The sequence below is a fragment of the Mchenga conophoros genome, linkage group LG7 (genome assembly GCF_057382185.1).
Source record: "Mchenga conophoros isolate Kocher_MC1m ecotype Shallow Benthic linkage group LG7, M_conophoros_male_GT1.1, whole genome shotgun sequence".
NCBI lineage: Eukaryota > Metazoa > Chordata > Actinopteri > Cichliformes > Cichlidae > Mchenga > Mchenga conophoros.
This window is the reverse complement of record NC_140532.1, coordinates 3,574,373-3,600,887: the sequence shown is the minus strand read 5'-3', so window position 1 is coordinate 3,600,887 and position 26,515 is coordinate 3,574,373. Positions and strand designations below refer to the sequence as shown.

At 40.5% G+C, this 26,515-nt stretch overlaps 1 protein-coding gene across 1 annotated transcript in view; it reads left to right on the top strand.

The window, feature by feature from the left end:
- The window catches only part of tmtc2b (transmembrane O-mannosyltransferase targeting cadherins 2b), an 83,178-nt gene that overhangs the window by 35,317 nt on the left and 21,346 nt on the right, over positions 1-26,515 (top strand). Inside the window, exons 2-5 of the mRNA XM_085281570.1 lie at positions 2,905-3,481; positions 22,150-22,996; positions 24,481-24,595; positions 25,066-25,151. Of these exons, the coding sequence (XP_085137696.1) occupies positions 2,905-3,481; positions 22,150-22,996; positions 24,481-24,595; positions 25,066-25,151 (1,625 nt within the window). The remainder of the gene's footprint in view (positions 1-2,904; positions 3,482-22,149; positions 22,997-24,480; positions 24,596-25,065; positions 25,152-26,515) is intronic.

Here is a 26,515-nt window from a genome sequence, read left to right as displayed (position 1 = left end):
ACCAAACCCATGATAATAATCTTTGCTTCCAAAACACAGCATCAAAATGGGATTTTTCCCTGGCTCGTGACCCCTCGACCATATCTCACAAAATTCAGCCTTGTAGGTTCTCGCAGACAGGTAGACACAAAGAAAAGTAGGGATTTTTTTTCTTTCTTTCCAAGTCAACCATGAACAAAGAGTCTTTGACAAACCAGAAGGACTGACTGATGTATACGAGAATCGGTCCGTGCCCCGGCAGCTTTCAGAAGTGGTGTGAGAATGGAAATGATAATTTTTGCAAAGCGACGAGGAGGAGTTAGTCAGGCATGTGATATAAACAGACTCCATGCTGTCTTTATTTTCTCAGTTCAGCGGGGTCACACACACATTCTTGTTTTGGTGACCTTACACTTTTCTAAAAATATTGAGTTTAGGAAATGTTTTTAACATCTCTCAGGTTTCTAGTTTCACCACAATTATTCCAATTGGTCGCAGCATGCGTAGTAGAACACACACTCCAGGCTCACGAGCCTTAACAGCCTTTTTCTTCTTGTTAAATATTTCATGCTGTGTAAGTAAACACGCCGTTTCGTAAATAATCAAAAACTTTGCTCATATAAAAAAACAAATCTCAACAGGGATAAAAGCGCAGTTTCTGACACGACCCTGTTTCAGTCCACATTCTGACAAGAAAACAAATGTGACCGATTAAAGCACGTGAATGAGATCCAGACAACTTGTGGAGGAACTGAGGATGGTAGCCAGAAGCAGATGATTGAGAAAGAGTAATGGGAGGTAGAAAAGTTTTTCTGAGGCTTCTCTTGTTAGTGGCCACATGATCCGTCTGTTCCTTCGGGAGTCGGAGTACAGGCTGGCGGTTGGAGGAGGAATGTGCTCTCGCCTGGAAAAGGCTCGCAGTGCACAGAGAGGTCCTTCCTGCTGCCAGCTCTACCGAGGAATGGGCCCAGCCAACAACAGAAACTGAACCTTCCTCTCCAGCTGGCCTCTTAGCTGGTGCAGCAATGGGGCTTCGTGATGATGATGATGACAAGAAGCAGTGGATTTATAATTAGAAATACACCGGAGAAACTGACCGTATCCAACCGTGTTCATTTATTGGGCGTGTTTGTGTAGTTGTTGCAAAGTGGATTGTGATGTCACACCTCCTCTTTCTCTGTATTCCTCGATTCCCTGCTTGTTGAGTGTGTTAGGTGCTCACTTGCCTCTGTGACATATAAGAAAGAGACAATCTCAGAAGTGAGCCCTGGCACGGTGGCTCAGTGGGTCTTTGCCTGCCTCACATCGGCTTCTGTCTGTGCTTTGCTGCCAGAAAAATCTGGTGTGGTTTTGAGGCGATATATATTCTATCTGGCCTCTTTGGCTCCACCGCACTATGCAATGGAAAAAGAGTACACTCTATCCAGAATGGCTTTGAGATGTAATTGAACCATAATGCCTCTTATGTGAGGATTTTGCAGAGGAATGAAGATCTCGCTTGACAAATGGGCCAGAGAAAACGAACTGAGGGGTGAAGTGTAGAGTTGGGCTACTGACTCGTGAGCCTGCTTCTTCAGTGTGACTGGAGAAGATTGGGAAAAAATCCAGTCATTTGTCTGCTGACATTCAAGGCATTTCTATTATATCCCTGTTGATTATTTCCATGCCCTTTCCAACATCCTGCAGCCTGTAGTTTCCTTAGATCCATCATAGGTGGAGCTATTTCTGCTCACCAGTTTCACAGAGACTGGGTGATGGATCATTTTGTGATTTGATGAATGCTGAAGTGCACCTCACCAAACTTCTCATGAGCTTTCTGCTATTGAGAGCTGGGCTTGTGCCAAGGTGTTCTGCTTAAAGTCTCAGAGTGGCCGAGGAAGCAGTTCATTACCTTTGAGACAACTGGGTTTTTATACATAAATTCTTCTCAAATTTGTGTTTATTTTAATCATATATTTAAAAAAACTGCTCGTCATGAGGTGTTGAACACTCCGTCTCACCTTCTCCCATCTGTCTCCAGACTAATCGTGTGTTAACCGTGAGGAGAGATTACAATGGGGTGCACTTGGCTTGTTATCACCTGTCATGCACCACCTATCACATTTGCAATTACACCGCTACGCTTTTTTTGATGTCTTTGTTTGATTTGAAGAGTCGATAAATCATCAGCAGATAAAAAGCAGCAGAGGTTTGACGAGCTGTCGGACACTTTGTAGTGTGACAGAAGAGATAGGAAATCAGTTTACATCTATGTAAGGACTCCCGTAGGGAGAAATGTGCCTTCCTTTGCCCCTTACTTGACCCCTGTCGGCCGTGCCCACAACCACTGACACACAGCTTGTGGCTAATGTAGCAGCATTAGGATAGGTCATGTAGCTTCAACCCTGTCAGGGGATGTCTAACTGGTCTTTTATTTGGTGGCCACGGCTGCCAGCAGAGGCCAAAATTACACATTAAATGTTTTAATTTGTACTTACTCATGGACACTTACCTCGATTTTTCTAAAAATCTGTTCCTTCGGTCTCTGCAGCAGAAATCAAACTGGTGTCGTCTCAGTCTACCGTATTTCTTAACTTCAGAAAATTACACACCGGATGTCTGTATTTGTGGGTTTGGGTGTGGTTCTCTTGCTTAAATCCCAAAGTGGTGGTGGCAAAGATGCCCAGTACTTAAAGTTCGCCGTTTGATTTTCTGTGTGAATGCCACATGACCACACGTTCAGGCATTGCCTGTAGAAACCCACAGCAGCAAATAATGTCTTCAGTTGTCACACGTTTGTTGAATGTCAGAGACCAGTAGTCTTTGTAGTACTCAACGCAACATTCAGATCAAATACTGATTGATCTGTCCGTGTAGATAACTATTTTCTTGTTTTGTTGCAATCAGAAGTTCTTGTCTGACCATTTTTTCTCTCTCTCTTTACAGCCGTGCAATTAAGACCAATCAGGACCTGCTTCCAGAGACGCCCTGGACAAACATCTTCTACGATGATTTCTGGGGCACCTTACTCACACACAGCGGCAGCCATAAGTCTTACCGACCCCTGTGTACCCTCTCCTTCCGCCTTAATCATGCTGTGGGTGGGCTGGAGCCTTGGGGTTACCACCTGGTTAATGTGGTCCTCCATGGGGCTGTGACAGGCCTGTTTACCTCACTCGCTCGCCTGCTGCTCGGAGGAGGACTGTGGAGCCTACTGGCTGGCTTGCTCTTCGCCTCTCACCCAATTCACACCGAGGCAGTGGCAGGTGTAGTCGGCCGAGCCGATGAAGGTGCCGCCCTTTTCTTCTTGCTGTCCCTGCTGTGTTACATACGTCACTGTAGGCTGCGGGGGTGTGCTGGGTCCTGGCGGCTCGTGGCCTGGTTCCTTGGTAGCTTGGGTTGCGCCGCCTGCAGCATGCTCTGGAAGGAGCTCGGAGTAACCGTTCTGGCTGTATCAGCGCTGTATGACGTCTGCGTTTTCCACAGGCTCAAACTGCGACAGATCATTGTGCTCCTTTACAAGGTAAACTGTTTGTTCTGTTGGAGGTTTTTGGCCATTCATGTTTGCAAAACAAGGTAAGCCTTTTAAAAGTGAAGTCCATGTTTAATCTGAACTGGGCTGCCCCCTTCCATATCGTCTCTTTGTGCAGCGATTCAGAAGGATCACTCAGTGCTCCTCTTATGTTTAAATTGCAAATTACTAATCCTCTCACAAGTGGGCTGTTTTTATGCAATGGACATTGGAGGTTTTCTCCATTTTTCTGTGTGTGTGTGTGTGTGTGTGTGTTTGTGTATTCAGATGACGTGTAGCGATAAAAAGAGATGGAAATGAAAATATTTTTCAGGAGAAACAGCTAAGATAACAAAAAGCGATGGTCATTTTATATTTTCTTGTCACCTTTGAAGCATCCAGCCATTAAGAAGCCCTTTTCCCCCAACAGCTCCTGTCAGAAGTATTTACTATTTGCTGTCTACTTCCTGTGACATCCCTGAATCCCTACCCATCATCACAAATTCAATGAGACATGTGCACAGATGTGACAAAAGTGTTCCAGAGGAGCCAATGAAAGGGGATCTTTCTTTTGGAAATGCTGTGTGGTAAGGAGGGACTGTGGTCAGCAAGGCCGTATGTAAAACATAAGACAGACAGATGAAACGATAAAAAGCAACGAAGAAAATGAGAAGCCTCTCCTTTTTAGTGTGCAGCATAGTCTAAAAATGATGGTTGCGGGACTCTAGCTTCATGTCCAAGCTGTCCTCTCATGATTTAAGCCTTATCAGACTCCCGGTGTTGTCTGGAATATTGCCCATCCATTGCGGCAGGCGGACAGACCTGCTAATGGCTTGTCAGGCATGGCTAGACCAGAAAGGAAACGGGGCCAAAAGGGCTGCAGGAGATGATGCCTCAAAGCTGACAGTTTTTCTACTTTTGATTGAAAGTCCAAAAACCCTGCTGATCCAATTGTCTTTGCAGGAAAACAAAATCCACTGGAACATAGTTACAGTTCTGGCACAGTGCAGGCCCTATAGATGTCTTTCATGGTTTGCCATAATGGTCAGCTAAATTGGCAAACATCACCGGGGTCAGATATGCTCTGCTGCTGCGCTGCTCATCCAGCGTAGCTTCTGTAGCTCGGTGTGTTGCCAAAGTGCTTTACATAAAAATGTTTTAAGCTTTTTACAGATATTAAAATCGAATAAGAGTCATGTATTTCTTTGAAGTAAACAAGGTTGCAAAATTAAAAAGAGAAGTGTTAAGATTTGTCTGCAGCATGTTTCTTTGTTTTTGCAGGAAATGACAAATAAAGGCCGTCCGTCCCATTGCTGTTACTTTGTCTTATTGGTGCTGAGCCAGTCAGAGACGTGTAAAATCGAAATACAAGGTTTTTTATCAGCTCTATAAAAGAGGACACGCCTGTGTAATGCTGCTACAATGGGTGTGGTGTGGTGTGTCAGCTTTTCTCAGTACTAAAGTGTTTATTTCTACTGTAGCTGTCATAACAGAATAAAGTCACATCTGTCATTTGCTTCAAAGATTGTCTTGCAGTTGTTTTTCAAGAATTGCAAAGCCACTTAAAAGTATGCAATTTATTAACAGTAAACTTTGCCCGAGTATCCTCGTGGTGTTTGCATCAATCAGATCACCTTTCTTTAAAGCAGTGTCACGGGTGCTCAGTCACTCAAAGTCAAAACAGCTTAAAACTGGTATGAAAAAATAACAGATCTTTGCAAGACAAAGAGAAGTCAGGTCGCAGTGGGTTATTGTGCATTGAGGAGACAAATAAGGAGCTGTGGGCTGTCAGGCACACGGGGAAAACAAAGTTTTTTTGAGGCAAGACTGTAAAAAAAAGCATATTTTTTGGAAGTGAGTTTGCTTGATTTTCCTAACTTTAGCTGACAACCATCATTATCGTAGCATATCATTTAGTCACACCACAGACAACATAAAAGCAAGAACAGCCAGAGACCTGTCATCATCACTTCAATCATGTTAACTCGAGACGTTTCCTTCTTATATGAACGTCTGTGATGAAATGCTGCAGTACTGTATTCTCGTGAGTACGTATGTATGCGAGTCTCGTGACCCAATCGCTTACCCAAATGGCAAACAGTTCATTACTGCACCGTGTACATTTGTCTCTCTCTGTCTCCGTGGAGCGAGGCAGTCACTTTGAGTAATGGTACGCGAGGGGGACTTATTCCTCAGGGCGAGTTGAGCCTTCAGCCGCCCATATGAAATTTAAATTGTATACAGCGTTGCAAATGACGATCGCAGTGAAAATAAATACAGTTTGCGCTTTAAATTGCGGGTTGAGATTTATCAGGTGCTGAAAATCTGGCTGCTAAGTACCCACAGTGGCACATTAATATTCTGTGATAAGAGGGAAACTAGGCATAAAATGCAAGAGAGAGGATCTGTCAGCCTGTCCTGGCTTTTTCCACGTTTGATTTCAAGGAACTATTCTTCATTCAGGTTAAAGAGGCGGGCTCGGTGAATGACTGACACGCCGTAATGGGCACTATATATTTTATCGCCAAGCTGGAGTCATTTGACATTTAGTGTTGCTTATCTGATTGTGGCGCACAGTCAATTACATTAGAGTTTTATATCTGCTGCAAATCTCCCTTTGTGTCGTTGCGGCTTCTGTGTGCAGTTTAAAGAGTGCAGGCAGTCGAAACTCGGCGTCACTGTAATTCCATGTAGGTTCATAACTCATCTCATCGAGACTTTGACTGCAGACTCTCTGCATACAAATCAGAGGCAGGAGCTAATGCATGGGTATTATCTTGACTGATTTTTTTTTTCTCGTAATGTGTTGAAATTTGCATAACAGATCTGGGTGCATGAGAATTATGTGCATATGATGCAATATGTAAAACTAGAGCTACTAGTGTCTTTTTCTCTGAGCCTCATAATATACTTCCTTTCTGATCGTGCATGTTCACAGATCGTCTCCTCCTGTACTTTTGTCCCCCAAATAAAACAGTTCTTTCTCCCAGGCTTTGTGTATAGAAGCTGTTCCAGTGACTTTAGTTTGGAACTAAAATGAAATTCAGGACATATTAACTGCTGTAAAACTCTGGATGTGGAAAAAGGGGGTATGCATATTTGTAATTCAACTAGAAAAATTTGCATTTCCTGCGAAAATGCTGTGTGGATGCCGTAACGCTGAAGCTGTCAGCTGAAAATAGCTGAAAAAGATGAAAAGTTGCAAAAAATTGTATGGTGGTGAAGAACTGAAAATTCTGCTGAAAACAAGTGAAGAAGCAGAAATTTTTGCTGAAAAGTGGTGAAAAGCCAAAAATTCTACTGAAAGGGGTAAAGACGGAGAAATTTTTTCTGAAAAGTGATGAAAAGTTTTGCCGTGAGCAGGATTCAAACCTGGCCCTCCTGGTCTCAAGGAAGCTACTCATCTCACTGAGCCAAACTCATTCTCACAAAGAAGAGGTGCTGAAATGAGCAGAAGCTGCTGAGAATTGTGCTGATAAGAGGTGAAAAGGCTGAAAATTTTGCAGAAGAGGTGAATGAGCAGAATTTCTGCAGAAAAGTTTTTTTTCTGAAAACAGCAGAAAAAACTGAAAATTTTGCTGAAAAAAGTTAAAAAAGTTTAACTGTTAACTGAATGAAATGCTGCCATAAGTTGGATTTGAACCCGGGCCTCCCAGTCTGAGGACGGCTGTTCATCTCACTGAGCTAAAACCTAGGTCAACCCAACAAGGAAAATCAGTGACCCCACTGATAATGTGGAAGAAATGGGCAAAAAATATTGCAAAAAAAATTCAACATCTCAAAAAGTATAGAAGTTATGAGTACCAAAAGTCATAGCAAGAAAGAGCAGAATTTTTTAAGATTTGAACGCCGAAAAACGTACGGAAGCAACTTGAAGATCAAGAATAAAGAGAAACAGGAACTCAATAGTGTGGATGCCCTTTGAGGCATCCACACAATTACTATTGGTTACCCACTTTCATACAAGAAAATAGGCTATTGCTGCTAAAGCTGGAAGTTGCAAGGGTTGATAAGCATATTTTTGCAATGTGCATAAAAAAAATCTGTAAAGAGAGAAAACCTAATGTTTAAATTCAATTATTGTTCATGAATTTGATTTATTTGCATTGTGAACATTGAATGTTTCACACATGTTGCATTTGGAATGAAATCAAAGTGTAGGACTCTTTCTGCTTATATTGCTCACTGCTCTGAAAGAAAGACAATGAAAGAGATTAGAGGGAAACAATAGGTGCAGACGGTAATAAAAAAACAACAACAACAGGTGTTGCATGAGCGTTGATGCCAGATTCATGGTATCTGCAGGCGTACCCCTCGTCCCATCGCCCTCACCTCCAGAATGTAACATTGGATAAGCGGTTGTGAAAATGTCGAACTTACAGTTTGACATGTTTCTTTGAAGAATCTCGCCTTCCCCCACTTACTTTTCCTCCGTGCAGTCATTAGCCTGTGTGCGATTACTGTTGACTGTACCAACACTTACTGTGTTAATATCTGTCACTACTGCCTTGTGCCTACCTTGGCTGCTAATTAGTTCTTTCTAAGACGTGTGATGTCTCCTAATACTAGAAAAAAAAAGAAAAACCGTCATTAAATTGTTTACTCATGTTGACCTTTACAGTGTTGATACACACCAGTTGCTTTGTGCCTGATTAAAGCTTTTATGGCCATGTGTTGCTATGTGTCCTGCTACTCCAAAGGCAATGAGTTTATAGCATTCAAATGTAGCATAGTTGGCAGTGGCGCATGTTTGGTGTAACCACAGTTTATGTGGAAAAACGTGCTTTTTATGAGACTATTTCCTGCACAGTGTTAGCTAATAGGCTCATTTTCAATAAGAGATACTGAAACGCAATTAAGTGTCCTAATTTAGCTGAGGAAGGAATGCTTTTTAATGTGATCTGACGAATTTATTCCATAGAATAATGCAATAAAGTGTTTGTTCTTGGGACCTGGTGCTCTTTCTTTGTTAGCTCACCAATAAAATACATGTTTAGACAATTGAAGACAGTGAAACTGGCCTGTTTGCAAGTTCTAACAGTGGAGAAAAACAGGACCTGTTAGGACATATACTTCTCCTTCATGAAATGCCTTTCTTTTTATTTAAGGGCCCATTTTTCTTCTCTTTGAATCATGGCCATATTAAACATGTCCTTATTTAACCAAAAACACAGTCTTGATGTTTTTTCACCTTCCTGAAAGTATGCTGTATGAGCATTTTATGCGCCTGAGTTCTTAAGGCCCCGACACCACTGATACGACTGTGTCAAGAGCAATCCTTTGAAGCTACGGTGTCGGAATCTGATGCTTTAAGAGTGTAAAATGGATAAAGAGGAATTGTCTTGGTGATGTCATGTCAATATTGCACAAGCCATAGCAACTCCCAAGTGCACAAGAGTTCAGCTACATCTTTAAAAGAAACATGAGACAGTCCTCTGCAGTCACTTTCAACATCTGACAACGAGACCACTGGAAAGTCATTTCTAAATCTAGGATGAGACCCAGCTGGCCCTTAGCGATTGTCAAAATCACAAGCATCATTTTTTCCTCACCTCTTTGTTTTCTGTTCACGCTTGTATGGTAAGTGCACAAGCATAAGGCGTGTGTGCATGGATGGAACATGTCTGAAGGGTGAAAGTTTTCTTGGACTGAGTGCTCAGGTGTTGTGCAGGTGGTGGGTTCAGCGAGGCTTGACCTCATGAGACTGGAGGCGCATGTGGGAGATGTGAGGTCCGTGCACACATACAGCATGTACACGTGTAGTGCGTGTCTACATGCCAGTTTGTGTATGAAACTTATAGAGCCTGTATACAAATGTGACATCCATACATACCCTTGCTGTGCATTAGAAACACAGCCCACCCCACACATTTTACCTGGGGCTCCACAGATGCTCCTCCATGCTCTAATGGCTCCTGTCACAGTGTGATAGATGGAGCCTGGTGGGCTCAGCTAGTGCCCCCTGCCCTCACCCACCTGCTTCTCACGTGGGGAAATACATCCCCACTTCTGGTCTTGATTGGTAGACGGTTAATCGGAAGTATAGATAATGTAAACACATTCATAGAAAACCAGGATTAGTGCTTAGGCTGCATAATTTATGATGTTAGTTGGACATTTGGGGGAAATAGTATTTAATTAAAGACATGAACTGCTTTTATAAGATTGTTGTTGTTATTATACACCTGCAATTATATTAGCTTAGCTCAGCATAAGGACTAAAATAAAGAAATGGTTAGCTTAAATGTTAACCAGGAGAGAGTAATACATTGGGAAAAACATCATTTGATCTCAAACAGTAAGAAAATTAAAAACAAACAAAATGTTACCAGCTGAGCTTTAGAAGGGCTAACTGTGTTAGCTTTGACTTGAACCTTGACATCTTATTCCAAGTTAACCACTTGCTGAAATTTCATTTTGGTTTTGTTAACATTCTCATAGATGTTCTCATCCAACTCAGTGATGCCAACACATTTAATCAAAAGTCAGAATTCTTATTTTAAAAAAAAATACTGGAAGTGTTTGCTGATACCTCGTCTAACGCCAAAAAACAGCTCACATGCTAGCAGTGCAATATGAGATAAATTCCACACACGTACTACTGAGGCGGGCTTTCAGCCCTTGAATATCTTTCACTTCAGGCTAAAACAGTGCAAGTGCTACCACAGTGATGGAACCTGACTTTGGCTGGCTTTGGCTCAGCGTACCGATCATTAAACATAAGTGAACCTGACAGGCTCGTTGCCAGCGACAGCCAATATCGTGGCCCTGACTATGCTGACAAAAACAAAAAAGCAAAAGATTCATGCTGGTATAAAAACAGATGTGAAACAGTGCATGGGGCTTGAAATATTTCACACTGTCCCTTTCCTCGCTTCTTGCTGAAAACCATTTGTTCTTTTTGTAGCCGGCACGTCTCCGAATCGATAGCGGTTGTTATGTAAGACCTCGGCTCTAAAAAGGAACGTCCCACAGCACCAGTGTCCTACTCTATCCTTCAGTCTTGATGGAGATGTGTATGGATTTACTGTTCCTTCTGTTTCCCCAAAATCATTAAGCTTTCACAAGGAATAATTTATTCAGCCAGACGTATTACAGGGAGTCGCAGTGATGTAATTAACTTCAGTGTATTTGTTTGTTTGTTTTTAATGTTTAGTCAGCATTTAAAGTGAGCTGGCTCCTTCTTTAGATACAGTACAGTAAGGCTGACTGAGACTTTAAAGTTTTGCAAACTATAGTTTCAGTTTTTATCCGTGGCTCCTATTTAAGGATCCTTTTATGGTCTCAGCAAATCAACTGGCATATAAAATGAGTCAGTCAGAATTACATTTCGTCTAGACTTCCAGCTAACGTGCCGATATAAATGGACTAGCGCAGCCCTGTCATCTCATGTATATTCTTGTTTTTGCCTCTCTTTGAAACGCTTGACTCAGTGTCGTTTAATTTAATTAGGGAAATTGAAAATGGTCACCAAAAATTACACCCCTCAGTTTTACATATAATATAGTTGTTTACAAAAGCGCTTTGTTTTCAGAGGTTTTGTGAGGTATGGTTATGCAAAACAATCAAATCACAGTCAAAATATAAAATGTGGAATGGCTCAGAGTGGTGTGGCAGGTTTACAGTACTCCTGGGAAATTTTCTCAAGTGAGTTGTTTGTATTCTTAGTACAGTAAATACAGCTTTTAGGAAGTCTAATCAAAACAAGTGTAATCAGATATCCAGGAAACTTTAAACTGCTGCCATAAATAAAATCATTCACATGCATAACCTGGGCAGCTTGCCACTGTACACAAACTGAAGCAGGAGAAACAAATGACATGAGGTCCAAATCTAGGATTATCAGCGTGGGCGTTCCAAGTAAGATGGACAAGAACTGATGAGAAACTGTGCATCTGCAAAAGAGGAAGAGGGCTGGAATGTGTTAGAAGTGTTAAAGAAGAGCGATGGTAATGGATGCAACAGCCAATGTCTGAATGTCGCTACCCATGAGCCTTCAATCACTGGATGCTATTTAGGAATACACCAAGCTGGTGATGTTGAACTCATCAAATCAGTCAGTCATGAAGGATCCCTCTGGGCATTTTCAAACCATGCAAATCATGTTTTCTTTTAGGGTTTGGGGGTTTTCCTCATCCTCAAAGTCATGTTGCATTAAAAGTCACACACCTGCATATAAGACCAAATTAATAGTGTTTTATCTGCACTAACGTTATAAGATAAAACTATAGGTGAAATTCATCCATAAAGATGACATCGTGGAGTCTGAAGAACTGATTGTTTCAGCTTTTCACTCCCAAACTACTCCAGTAAACTTTTCTCTCTTTTTTGATCTAATTATGTCCGTTTAGAGCTGCTGTTCTCCTCTCAGATTATATGCTCAGCTAGTATTGAAACAAAGAGTTTCATGTGGAGCCAGGAAATTTTCTTCCAGTGTGCTGAACTTGTGATTAAGCACATGCAGCTTGTTGGGCATGCTAACGCAGCCAAGTGTTGCTCCTCAGCTGTTTGCCCCTCATTTCTTGCTGTTCTCTCTAATAATCTCCCGTTCCTTCTTGTTTAGCTGCTGAGTTGCAGGTTTTTTTTGTCCTTAAACATTCAGTCATCCGTTTGGTGTGGATGGAATCTGGCCCACACCCAGTTCTAGTTTCTCTGTAATGACACACTGGATTGATTGTTGCAGTGGTAAAGCCAAGCCACATTGAACAATCCATCAGTTGTAAACATGGGTTCAGATTGTGAGACGAAGCCTCTTCAACGATGTGATTTGTATTGAGGCTTCAATGGATTAAAGATACCTTTAGAACGTGTTAACTTAGCTGTAAAATATGTAATATCTTAAATCCTTTTGTTGCAAAAGAGATGTCAGACCTGCCTGGTTTCTGTGCCAGCACATCTGTGAATTTTTCTGTCACTCCCCGACTCATTGGTAATCTCACCATACAGCTGTACTGAGATATTTTATTGAAGACCTACGGAAAGATGTCTGGGATGCCTGAATATTAAAGGTTTTTTTCCTTTTCTGTTTGATCCTTTTCTTTGTAATGTTGATCAATAATTCACTCTCTAGATCCCCATCTCTGCTTGGCCATTTTTGATTTAGTGTCTTTGCTGAAAACTACAAATTAAAGTAATTGCGTGCTTCTTTGGTGACTTTTATGATTCGCCATGGATTTTACCAGATGACGCATTCTGTGAATTGTGTGAAACAATGAGCTGAATCACTCAGTTAAGGTCTGGTGACTGTACTCATCACAACCCCAGTCTTTCCCTTTGAACGGTGTCCTGCTCTCCTGCTTCTTAAAAAAGTCGTTACTTGTGAGTGTCATAGTTAATCTGCCCTTCACTGAATGTGTCTTTCACTGTGATAGAGTTCACTATCGTAGTGAACGCAACATGAACGGTGATTTTTGGAGCCGTCTTTGTGTACTCAGGCCAATGAGGTGTGTGTCTGTTGTGCACTCTTTGATGTCTGTAGATTATTGTTGGTGCCGACATGTTTGAAATGGGTCGATTTTCTTTTTTTGTGCTTGTTTGTTCGTTGCTTTTTGTCTTTTCTCAAAGAGCATTTTGAAGTGTTTCTGTGGCCGACTGAGAGCAGGAGTCTCACTCCAAGATTTTCCTTTTTCTAATGTGTAGAAATGTTTGTACTCAATGAAACAAATAAGTGCACACACAAAAATACTGTTGTGTTCAAGAAATGTGCACATGAGCATATTTACTGTGGTATGTCAGTGAATAAAAATTATTCTAAATCAACGCAAACAGTTTCACCTTTGGGTAGAGTGCAGACAGTGCTGAGAGAAGAATGAACCCTGCACTGCTAAAAAGAAGGAGAAGGTCTGACTGTAACACCTGAAACAGTGCCTGAGGAGGAAAATGGGCAAAGCACACCCTCCCATAGTGTCTCCACGGCAGTGAGGATAGTTTAAATTAAATAATACATTTACATTTAATAAATTAAAAAAAATTCTAACATATTGAATTTCCCCTAAGACTCACTGTAAAAACACGACATTAAAAAAGGCTAAAAAACACTGGAAAACTATGACAAAGCATTTGTAGTAATATAAACAGAGCTCCATAGTGCAGTGGTTTACACATTTGCCTAACAAGCTAAAAATGCCCAGTTCAATGTCAATCACTGATGTGTGCTCATACATACATTTATACATATTTTATAAATATATACATATTTCTGTACATTGTTATCTGTATATGCAAATTTCAGTTGCTTATGTATATAGCACCACTTTGTTCCTTCATTCTATATTTGATGTACCCCTTGCTATAAGAGCTGTATAACACCCACATTTCTCATCTATGGGATAATAAAGGTTTATTCTATTCTATTCTATTCTAAACAGTCCGAACCGTAGTTTTGTGCCCTTCCCATTTAAGAAAACGGTGTGCACTTTTGTTTAAAATGATGATATGTGAGTGTAGCAGTGCAATATGAGGGTTTCAGTCAGGAGCAAGGTGCTCATTCAGACATAAAGCTGATTCGAATACTGTCAGATTAATGGAAATGTGTGAAAGGAGCGAGACTCACAAACAGCCGTCAAAACCAACTGATGATTCAGCTCAGATTCATTTTTAATTGTTTTTTATTTTGTGTCAACTCTTCATCATTATTACACAACAAGTCATCTTTTTGTTTTTTTACTTTACTCTGCTTCTCTCATGCTTATTACTGGCCAGTATTCACAGTAACAAATGACATGCTGTCACTATTTCTGTGGGCAACTGTAACAGGACACACCAGACAGAGTGGTTCAGAAAGTGGTTGACAGAAGGAAGAATGCAATTTCTACAACCAGCATGTGACATTCCTCCGACAGTCTATCTGCTTAGATTTGGACCCTGCTCTGGCTTTGAGTCATTCATTCATGCACCGTAGGAGCTTACTGCCGCTCTAAACCCAACAACACAATGGCTCTGATCTCCCAAATGCATAGTAATGAGAGAGAATCCAAGCATGTACAGAATAAATCTAGTCTGGACACAACTGGCAACATTTTTACTTTTTTTTCATTTATCTTTAAAGTTTCGAACTTGTACTGTAAGCAGCGCGGGGCACACACACGTCTCCCTCCAGCAACAAAAAAATTCCCCCCCTTCAAGCTTGAATCAGCATCTTGTCGCAGCGAATCTGCAGTAGCGGTCACATAGTCTGGTTGGCCCTTGCAGTACAAATAAATATGGGAAACGAAAGCCCAGAAATCGGGAACAGTCGGTTTATTTTTCAAACCATTTCTGTGGTTTCACTCAATAAATATTGTCTGTGAAACGTTAAGGCTTTGAGTCCACTTTGGTTTTCCATTGTCATTATGTTCTTATTGTTTGGGCAGCCTGACCATTTTGCCTTTTCCAGTGTGTATACAGAGTATAGAAGGTGATTTTAGAGTCGTTTCATTCTTTGTTTCTCAGATGTGACCCAGCAAATAAACTGGGAAAAACTTCACAAACTTCACAAATGCAAAATGGCAGAAGTTAGTGAATGAAATGAAATTTTGTTTCTTCATTCAGCAAGTTTGTCATCCTCCTCGTGGATACAAACAGTACCTTCCTCCCTTTACGTGTAGATTTCATCCTCTCAGCTGCTCCCTCTGATTGTACAGAATAAGGTTCACCTTCTCTGTGCCATTACAAATCTATAGATGTCTGATTGCAGTTGATGACAGAATAAATGGGAGAGAGTGACTCTGTCTGACCTCTGATTGCAGCATGAAAGCATGACATGTTTTAGCCTTTTACAGTAAGGGCCTTTAAAGCGGCTCAGTTAGAAACAGAGTGAGCGAGGCTGGAATGTTGACTTAATGGTTTTGAGAGAAATGGATCCCATGTTGCTGCAGTGATTATGGTTAATAAAGGCTGACCGAGAGAGCGTGAACTGGCATATTTTGTCATGTATTAGTTGGAAATATTCTTGCTCACATTTGCTTGCTTTCATCATATAAATTCCAGGTTTTTCCACAGCAGGTGATACCACAGAACTTACAAATGAAAATGTTATTTTCACATTTAACATGTCAGTGTCTTTGATCAGTAGTGTGGTGGGATTCCCCTCCTGTAGGCCTCCTTCCCACTTTGTCTTACCTCCTTCTTCATTACAAACATATCTCTCTCACTGCAATGTACTCCACGTGTTTTGAATAATACTAATCATCATCTTAGTACTGACCAGTATTACAGTGATTATCAGGCAGCCATAAAACAGAGTCTCCGTTTTACAGGTAAATTGATGCATGGAGTATTTCTTCTTCAGTCACCTTTCTCACTCACTATGTGTTAATAGACATCGCAGCAGATGGCCCCGCCCCTCCCTGAGCCTGGTTCTGCTGGAGGTTTCTTCCTGTTAAAAGGGAGTTTTTCCTTCCCACTGTTGTTCATGTGCTTGTGCTTGTTCATAGGGGGTCATATGATTGTTGGGTTTTCTCTGTATGTATTATTGTAGGGTCTACCTTACAATATAAAGCACCTTGAGGCGGCTGTTGTTGTGATTTGACGCTGCATAAATAGAATAGAATTGCATTGAAATGACTGTTCATGCTACACAGTTGCACTTGTCTTTCTCAGATCAAGTCCGCAGCTTGATCCAACTAACTTGTTATATCTTACAATACATTTCAATGTACATTGCCCCTAAGTAATTTAACAGTCACCAAAAATTTGTAGTTGTGGAGGAGTTTGAAAATGAGCCACGGATGTAACTTTAAACGTAAAAGCCAAAGAGCATAAAAAACAAACATTTATTATATTTCTTTACTATAGAATAAAATAAAAGGGTTAAATAAATAATAAAATAAAACAGTTGGTGCACATGTGAGAGAAAATTGCGAGCCGCTAATTGAGCTTTATCATCAGCCATCTGTTGGTGATCCATAACACACTGTTAGGAAATGGACAGGCTCGTATCTTGTTTTACTTGCTAACTATCATGTTTTACACCCAAAGTCTGTCTAACAAAGGGAGAGCACAGCAGCTGCAGCAGCAGAGAGATAGATGGTAAATTTGTGGTCCATCAACCACAAGCTTGATTAGTTGATCCAGCAGTTAAAGATCAAAGGCACGAGCACAGAATGTATCCATCAAGCCTGCAGAAAGGTTTATGCAGACTTTTTAGGGACTCGTACTAAATTTGAGCTTTCTGGGAGTGTGTGTGTGCACATGCGTGTGACAGAGGTAATACTCACTGATTGGTACCCTGAGCTCATTTTTTCTTTCATTATAAGTCTATCAATGTGAGGCAGGATCTTGATGAAAGGCCTTCTGCAGACAATTGATCTCAGTAATGATGAAGAGGTGGGGATAGGTCAGACATGCCACTTCTTTCACTGGATTTTCAGTTAGGTGCTCGCTGAAGTGAAAGCCAGTCACAGCGCTGCATTTTGATGGGCTACCTATATGTGTTGTGTGATTGATTTTTTTTTCTTTTATTCTCTTGCGCGATAGAATAATGCCCATTTACCAAATGCAAAAAAAGGCTTGTGTGTACCTTGAGAAAAGAGCGTTTTTCTCCAAACAAATTAATTAAATTTCTCCCTGAGGTCTTTCCACTTTTTTGCCACAAACCTTCATTCACAAAACTAAATGGATGTTTAAAAGAAAAAACCTGATTGAGTTTTCTTCTCAGTCAAATGAACCTAATCAAAGTGGAGACATGGAAAAAGGCAAGCACAAACAGGGATTCTGTAATTGGCCTGTTTTGCATTTTATCTCCAAGGATATTTTATTCACACGCATGCCTTATAAAGCCTAAATTGTTTCAGTTCTCAGCTGATTGCTGCTAAAACACAAAAGAGAAGAAAAAAACACTGCCCCATGCCTCCTACAGGGTTGTGCTCAACCACCTATTTCAGACTAAACTGGATTATTGACAAAAGACACAAAGCGGGAACGCCTTGGTTTTCCTGCATAATAGAGCCATAGCGCCCTGGGAGCCGTTGCCTGGTAGTAATTGAACTTATGCCTTTGAACAGTAGATGTTTTTAACTGGAGGCATAGTATAGAGGATGCACATGTTTGTTTATTCCAGAGATTATAGCGACGGGGTTCATGTCCCAGAATATATACATTTTCACATTTTTTTCTTTTGCCACTTATATATTTTTTTAAAGGTCAGTGCATTTGGTGAAGTATGCCAGGAGGAGTAATGGAGTTACAAATGTGTACTGAAGCAAAATCAAAGGGCTGTTTTATGTTTTGGGTGCTGCCCGAAGACTTCGATATGCATAGAAAAAGTTGAACCTCAGTGCAGCACAAGAATTTGCATGAAACACCGCCTCAGTCTGCAGCACTGGCATATGGACGTGGTTAAGGAGGAGGTGTCTGAGTGTTAGCTGCTCTCTGGGAAGAGTCGAGGCATATCTGTTTGTCACATTTCCAGGTACGAATGATTAGAATTTAGGGCTGTCACAGGTGAATATGGACTGAACTGAAACATAGTTGCCACTTCATTGTCCAGTAGACAGCGATCTGCATCACGCCAAGAACAAAAATTATTTGCAGAAAAGTACACTGTAAAAAAAATCGTGATATAAAAGTATTTTACAGTTTTGTACTGTTCTTCTAGAATATCATTAAATTCACATAAATAGACTGATTCTATATTTCAAATGTAAATTAACGTTAAATCACTCTAAATGTAATAAAGTATAATTTTCTTGTTTTGTAAATGTATCTGTCTGTACATGAGCATATTTAGATAAAATACATTCACTAATGCATCATAATTTCACAAATATTTGTCCGTTATTTGAAAGATTGAACTGTTAAATGTAATTCTATGGAAAAATATATAAAATGATTCGTATAAACTTTTTTTTACATCAAATAATAATTATTATTATTGTTATTTAGGGCGATTGTGGCTCAAGAGTTGGGAGTTCGTCTTGTAATCAGAAGGTTGCCGGTTCGAGCCCCGGCTCGGACACTCTCGGTCGTTGTGTCCTCGGGCAAGACACTTCACCTACCGCCTACTGGTGATGACCAGAGGGGAATTATAAAGTGGAATTGTAAAGCGCTTTGAGGGTCTCATAAAGCGCTATATGAATGCAATCCATTGTTATTTAAACCAACTGTGTATTTCTGTACATTTACGTATTATTATTCATATTGCTGCATTCATTGACCTTGTTTATAGGTAATTTCATTGTTTAATCACATTAAATTGTTCCTAATTTAATGTTTAAAAGCACTTGAAAAAGGCAAAATCCCATGTAAAATTAGGGCAACAAACTGTATTGTCATTACTGAAAATAACCGTATTTTCATGGGAAAGTTATTTTCTGTTATTTTCTGGTATTATTTTGGCGCCCCAGCTGCCGGAATATTACCGTTTTTATAGGATTTTTTTTTTTTTACAGCATAATTCATTAACAGCACTGAAACCACCTCAGAGGACATTCGATTGGAAAATATTTAATTAAGTGAATGTCTCTATTTAAAAACAAACAAACAAAAAATTCATGATGTGATATTATAGTATATAGTATATCAGAAATCTGTTCACTATTTTTATTACAAATTATATCAGTAAGGAAGCTGACTAAATATTCACTGATAATTTATGGGACAGGGGTGGGATTAAATAAGTGTATACTTCTTCCCACTCCCTTTCAACATGTAAATTAATCAGAATGTTTTTTTGTATGTAATTTGTATAGTATTTTTTTTTTCTCTCATTTCTTTTCTAAATGTACTTGTATATTGTTCACATGTTGAAATAAATTACCAATCAATCAATCAATTGTTGTACGAATCGGGCGCCGTGACCGAGGACTCTCAGATTTGAACAATCTGTCAAAAACAGACGGAGCTTTTCTTCCTGTTTCTCCTGCAGTGCTTTAAGTTTGCAGCTTGGTAGCGTCTTGTTAAGATTTGCTTAAACCAGAGTCATCTAAAGAGTCTGTCAAAGATCCTCATAAATCCCAGCTGGATCTCCCTGAAGCAGTCATTGAGATGTATTAACACTGCTCAGCAAGCCTCTCTGTTAAAGTCTGCTCAAAGTACAGCCGCTGGGCCTCAAAGACCATTTCAGTCCACTTCATTTCTTTGCAGGGTTCCTGCTCACCTGCTTAGATTCAAAACTGGACACAGCTTCTGTGATTTTAGAGATGATTAAAAGTGCCGGGGAAAAGAAGAGTTCATACGAAGTTCAGATGACAGCTTTTAAATCTGGGCTGTGGGGCAATCATTGACTGCTATATGTATAAGTGCATCTGATTTTCAGTGCTACCCAAAGCCAAAAAGCATGTAATTCATTCACATGTGCAGTGTGCAGCTCGCTAAGAACTTATCATGAGACAGACAGGTTATTCTGACTGGTATCGACATGTTCATTTTTGGGACTTCTTGCAGAGGTAATGATACCATGTATCATGTCTTTGCAGCAAATATGAACTAATGGCACAATGACTGACAAAGTAAAAGCCTTTGGTTCTGTGCTAAGGTGATACATCTCATGCTGACTCTAAAGCTCCCCAGTTAACACTTCTCACTTGTTTGATTTGTTTAAAATAAAATTTAAAAAGCTGTTTTATTTTTTAGGTTTAATTTAGGCCAATCAGCTGCTAGCTGTAGCTTCATATTTGCATATTTGAGGATCTGTCTCATTTCATTGTTTTATGTTTTATTTTGACCAGTTCTGTGCTTCGTCCAGCAGCGAGCAGATCATAGATAGTTTCTTTTTTTCTTTACTAGACCTTCTAACCTTTATTTTGACCTTACCACAGACAGGTGGTTAGGTCAAAATAATTGTCATTGCTTTTTATGAATTTGTCTAGCCTTTCAACATAAAATCTAAACTAGATTGATTTTTGTTTCACTTGAGTGGTTCATCTATTAGGATCCTGCACAGCGACTTATTGTTTCATTTCCCTAATTTGATGTCATTTAATAGCATCTAATGAAAATTTGTCTTCATCCTACCGTCTGCCCTGGATTTCCACAGGGAGCTGACCATAACGCTTTCAACAGTTGCTCAGATTAATGAGAAACTGTGGTCTGGATCTGACCTTTTGTTGCCAAGCGCCTAAACGACTTATCCAACAGTGGCATATCCTGGCACATCCCCACAAAATACTGAATCGCTGGGGGTTGATGTCAGGCCTCCGGTGAAGGGTTTGACAGAGCTGACCTTATGTGAGATCTTTTTTTTCATTCTTGTGATATTTCCCCAAACTGTTTTGAATAATATATCCAATATTCAGCTGCGAGTGTGTGTTGTTGTTGTTGTTGCATAAGGTGAAAGAAGCCATTTGGGAGTTGATTTATTTAACTCTTCACTGTATCACACCAGTGGGAGTTGTTACAAAGTACTTCTGTTGGTTTGCCTTTTATGTACGAGTCTTTTATATTCACCCTCTCCATCTCGATGCGCTGAATGTGATATTTTTCGTCTGTAGATCATTTCCATGGTGTCGCCTGCTGTGTTTTAAGCCTAATTTCCTGCTGCCTTTGTGTGGCAGCGACAGCTCTTTGTATTTGCAGTGATCATTAGCAGACAACAGCTGTCCCCAGAGGTTACTGAAGCCTTTCTTCACAGATACAATCTGAAATGACAACGGACAGGCGAGAAAATCAATAGTACAACCCCTAAGCAGTGGTGGCATGATGTCTATGATCACAGATGAGACATCATCATCCCCTTTGGCGTGTGGAGATGGAGAAAGATCACATTCACTGTGGGTTCAGGATTGCCTTGGGTTTCAGCTTAAATAATTGGATTACAGCATCAATGATGCCCTGGTGATTTATATGCAGGTGGCTGAGACTCTTTGGGTGAGCTATCAGCCAATAGATCATATTTTGATGATCTATATTATGTGCGTTTGGGGCGTGAAATAATATTTTCAGTTTTTCATTCATTTTATTTCGAGGCCGTGTACAGGTTTCTGCTGTAGGACACAAACATGTTTTTTTTAAGTTAGACTTTCCAACATTAGCACATTAAAAAAGGTCGGTTGGTCCTAACTTTGGAACAGGCTCGTGGAGAAACAGAGCCAGTAATTCTTCAACGCTGTGCCAGCAAATGATTAAACAACCAAACACGCTATAAATATTGCATCGGCATTTCCACACAACATTTGGGAAAGTGTTTAATATTAAGCCTGTAACACGATGAATGGAGTTTATGTAGTTGTGTTTATTTTGTTATGTCTGCAGAGGCCATAAATAGAGCATTAGGATGCAAGGTCACCTTTATTTTGAAAAATTCCCAAACTGACACAGTGTTAATGTTCTGGCTTTAATAAAACTTTATGTGGTGTTCCTCCTCTTGGAAGGCATGAAGTTCAAAGAAGGGAAAAAGGTGTCACAAAACGTAATTGCTTTTATTTCACAGCTTTCTGTGCAAGCACACACTGGGCACAACTGAAGATTTTGATGAAACACATTTCAAAGCTGCTCCGTTTAGTCAACGCTTTAGGAATGGTTATTGAATCATTCACTTTCCGATGACTCGCTGCGTCTGTAGTCGAAGCAGCGATTCTGTTCTTCCACTCGTTGGTCTGGGTCAAAGTGAAAGTAAAGGTCCGAGAGTCGCAAATGTACAGTCACTGAGAAAACAGTTGCAGTGTGAGCCTTTAATGTTTGCAGTATATTTTGTAACATTTCCTACTTTCCTTTCCTGCAGATTGACGGTATAATCTCTGCTTTTGGTTTTCTTTGTCTTTCAGAGAAAGAACGCCCACCTGCTGCTGAACGTGTTTCTGCTGGCAGCGTGGGGATTCTTCCTATTGGCCTGTCGCTTCTACTGGATGGGTAACAAACCTCCAAACTTCTCCAACTCTGACAACCCAGCGGCTGACTCGCCCTCGCTCATCACCAGGACCCTGACCTTCTTCTACCTTCCTGCTGTTAACTTCTGGCTCCTCCTCTGCCCAGACACACTAAGTTTCGATTGGTCGATGGATGCCGTGCCTCTGATCAGGAGCCTTGCTGACTGGAGGAACTTTCATACAGTTGTCTTCTATTCTGGTCTGTTGTTGCTAGCTTGGTTCGGCTTGTGGACACATCGTGCACCGAGGGGAAAGGACACTAATGGCAAAGTGCATCATTACACCAATGGCAGAAATGGGAGCAGTAATGGGCACAGTTACAGTTATAATGATTATGAGCACGTGAACAATTCCAATACGGATGCTCACATAAATAATACGCAAAATGGGACCAAAAAGCACTATGAGAGCAGGACTCTGCTACCTACCACTGAAAATGTTGTGGTGTTCTCACTGGGCCTCTTGGCTATCCCTTTCCTACCTGCCACAAACTTGTTTTTCTATGTGGGATTTGTGATAGCCGAGCGAGTACTGTACATCCCGAGTATGGGCTTTTGCCTGCTGGTTGCAGTGGGGATCAGGTCCCTCTACATCCGACTACGCCGCAGATCATCCAGAACAATGTTGGTGTACTCCAGCGCAGCCCTGGCTCTATTTTTTGGTGTCAAAACAGTTTTGAGGAACCAGGACTGGCAAAATGAAGAAATGCTCTACAAGTCAGGGATTTATGTCAATCCTGCTAAAGGTAAGATGTGTGCCTTTATTCGTATATGTGTAAACATGTAAAATCACACACACTTTATATGCAACCATTATATTTATTTGTCTGAATAATTCAAAGCAAATATTTAGGTGAGGTTTGATTATGTGCACCGTCCATTAGTTTGCTATCATCCTGAATAACTCAAATAACAATTTTAACTCTCAATATTCTTACGAGTCTAGTATTATTCTAATGAATACAACAGAGCTGTACTTTTTGATCTGACACTTTTCTTATACTCGGCATGCAATCTGTTTAATTGGAAAGGCACCATCTGTGACTGGCACCTTTAGTAAAAGATCAAATATTCTAAAGCTTCATATTAAAGGTCATCAAACAATGATTCTTATCCAAACCGAAGCTCTTGGAGCTGCTGAACGGAGAAGCAGGACAGGGCCCCACAAAGCAGCAGAAGGGCATGTTGTGTTAGCTAATTTCCCTTTCAGATTCTGCAGCGGCGCTGAGGCATGACAGCTGTTTGTTTTGGCAGGCCATCAGCCGAACCAAGGAGCAGAAATGTCCACGACTCACATTCAATAAAGTTAATATGAGATGAGAAAAGAGCCCAGTCTCATACACAAACACACACACACACACACACACACACACACACACACACACACACACACACAAAGTGTGAAATTGTGAATACACAGAATGTTTACGACATTTTTTTCACTGAGCATTCAGAGCAGGTGAATGAAGAAAGCTTTTATTTTTTTCCTGTTATCCTAGACACTTGTGTGTTTTAAACGCTGCACATTACAGCAGTGTAACCACCCGTTAATGGATTTTATCTTCCTATTGAATGAGTATTAGAGAGGGGAGATGGAATAATACCTCAAGGTTAAAAAGTACTACTCTTACACATTTAGAGCAGCGTGCACCTCATTAGGCGCATCTCTTGAGTCATAATAGTCTTTTATTTTTAATACTGTGCACTTTATAAATTATTCCAAAGCAAATTGAAGAGATGCTAATGTTGCACGCTGCCATTAAGCATTAAATCCCATTATTGTACCTTTTTCTCTTCGTATTTATTACTTAGTTCATGTTTTCTGGATGTATTTCCACACTGCAGAGTATCTGCACAATATGTACAAAACATCTTGGCAGCCTTACATCTCCTGTCAGTTACTGCTCTTTGCTATTTAATGCCGTTAGCTATTCAATGGCGCTGTGGTGGTCTTCTTTTCATACACACTGGAAAAACTGGTGGTTTATACACAAAGCTCCCCCGGTGTGCCATCTCTCTTCAGCAGTACTGTCTTGGTATGCCAGCTGCAGCAGAACAACGTCCTCCTCAGAGGTTAAAAGGCACTGAAGCCACGGCAGCATGAGGCTGTGAATAACAAAAGAAAATGATTACTTGCCATAGAAATGTTCCTCCTGCTGTTATAATTCACCGACTTTTTTCTTTTTCTTTTGATTAACCTTTTCTTTTGTGACCCTGCGTGGCCCGTCAGCATGGGGCAACCTTGGAAATGTCTTGAAGAGCCAGGGAAAGATGGAGGGGGCGGAGCAGGCTTACAGAAATGCCCTGTATTACCGCAGCAACATGGCTGACATGCTCTATAACCTGTGAGTGTTTTTAATCACACTTATTGTTGCATTCAATATTTTCGTCAAACATTGGCCCCAAATTTTTTATTTGTTTGTTTGTTTTTAATCTGTTGATGCTACTGTGCATTTATAACCATCTCATTGTCTTAAAACGTGAATGAATGATTGGAAAAACTCTCCTTTCTCATGTGTACATTGATCAGAGCTCCTCTGAGAGGAAGTGCCGTCTTGTTTTCAATTCCCCGGGGCGCTGTCCGCCTGACAGCGTTATTAATGATGCTGTTTTAGTCTGAGGGGAAAACACAAAACACCGGCCAGTACTCAGTGTGATCAAATGTCTGTGGTTTGCGAAACTGTTCCCTTCACATTTATCAGCTGGCTGATGTTGGTGTTTAATCATAACAGAGGCTTTAAACTGAAACGATCTCCTCTTTAGAGTTTTTAAAGCTCTAAATTGTCAGAACTGTCTTTTCCTTTGTCTGCTCCAGTGGTTTGCTGCTACAGGAGAGCAACAAGTTCTCAGAGGCACTTCACTACTATAAGCTGGCCATTGGGAGCCGGCCAACTCTGGCTTGTAAGTACAGCTCTCCTTTTTTTATTGACAATCTGCAGCACTTGTGGTCGTGGTTGTGCTGTGTCCAGGCAACAGCGAACACTGGCTGTGGTTATGTGAAGGGAAGGGAAGAGGTGGCAAAGGCCAGTGTGTGTACAGCTGAATTAAACCTTCGGTGCAGCTGTGCGACTGCTTTCAAAGCCCGATATGTCCACAGATAAAGCATAAACATTAAGTGATTTATTATGATTGAAGCCATGGTGCTTCTGTTTATTTTATTCTTGCTTTGTACATTTACTTATTTTTCTCTCCATTGTCCTGTCCTCCTCTGCTTTGTCTCTTCTTCTCACCACGAGTTCCTCGCAGTTTTATCCATTTCTTTTGTTATATTTTCACCTCTTTTCTTTTTGCTCCCTGATTAGTGTAAATCACATTCTTACCTGATCATGAAATAAATTAGCTCCCCGTTGTTCTGCGCATCAATCAATGACAGATAAACAGACAATCCTGAAAGTTTCTTCCTTTATTCCCCAGATTAATTATACACCTAATCAAGATCACAGTTAGACTAGAAAATTTCCATTCAGCGTGCAATTATCCAATCTGTTAACGCTGATAACAAGGTTAATTAATTACCCTAAGCAGCACACGTTTTGAAGGCGGATGAGAATGTGACAGCTAATGTGTGTTTTTTCAAGGTTACACTATTACTCACTGGCTAATTGGGAGCTAACTGGGCCAAACTGTTAGCTCCCAATAGTGCCTTTGATGAGGCACTATTGATTTGTGTCACTTTTTTGAGAGAAAGAATCAGTTGTTAGAAGGCTGACGAAATTGGAAAAGTTTTCCTTTGTCTCTGTTTTTCTTATCTGCCGTCCATCGTCTGCACAGCCTGTCGTTGGGAAAAGGGTTCAGATATTTACCATCAAATGCACAACAATAAGCAGAATGGGTAAAATTGTTGTAAGGTGGAAGAGTGAAGAGTAGAACATAAGCATCAGGATAACGATTTTCAAGGACGTTGGAGGGAAAAACAAAAACAAAAAGGAGGTGTTTTTTCTAGCTATTTGTTTTTGATTTGATATGTCCTGATTGATCTTCTGTTTCAAGTTAATTTATTCCAGCAGCCAGACTTGATAGGGAGTTGTTTAGAGAGGAAGGCCTACAGAGACTAATTACCCTTCAGCTGCGTATTGATCATTACTGTAGATGCCGTCTTTGACCGTTCAAGAGAAAGTTTAACGTACATTCAAAGTATCCCGCGGGACGTGTGCAAATATCAAACATACAGTAAAGCTGGAAAAGCATCAACAGTAGTTTAATGAAATTCATATGAAAATGATTTTTTTAGCCGTTGCTTCAAATCAACAGAGGCAAAAACAAGG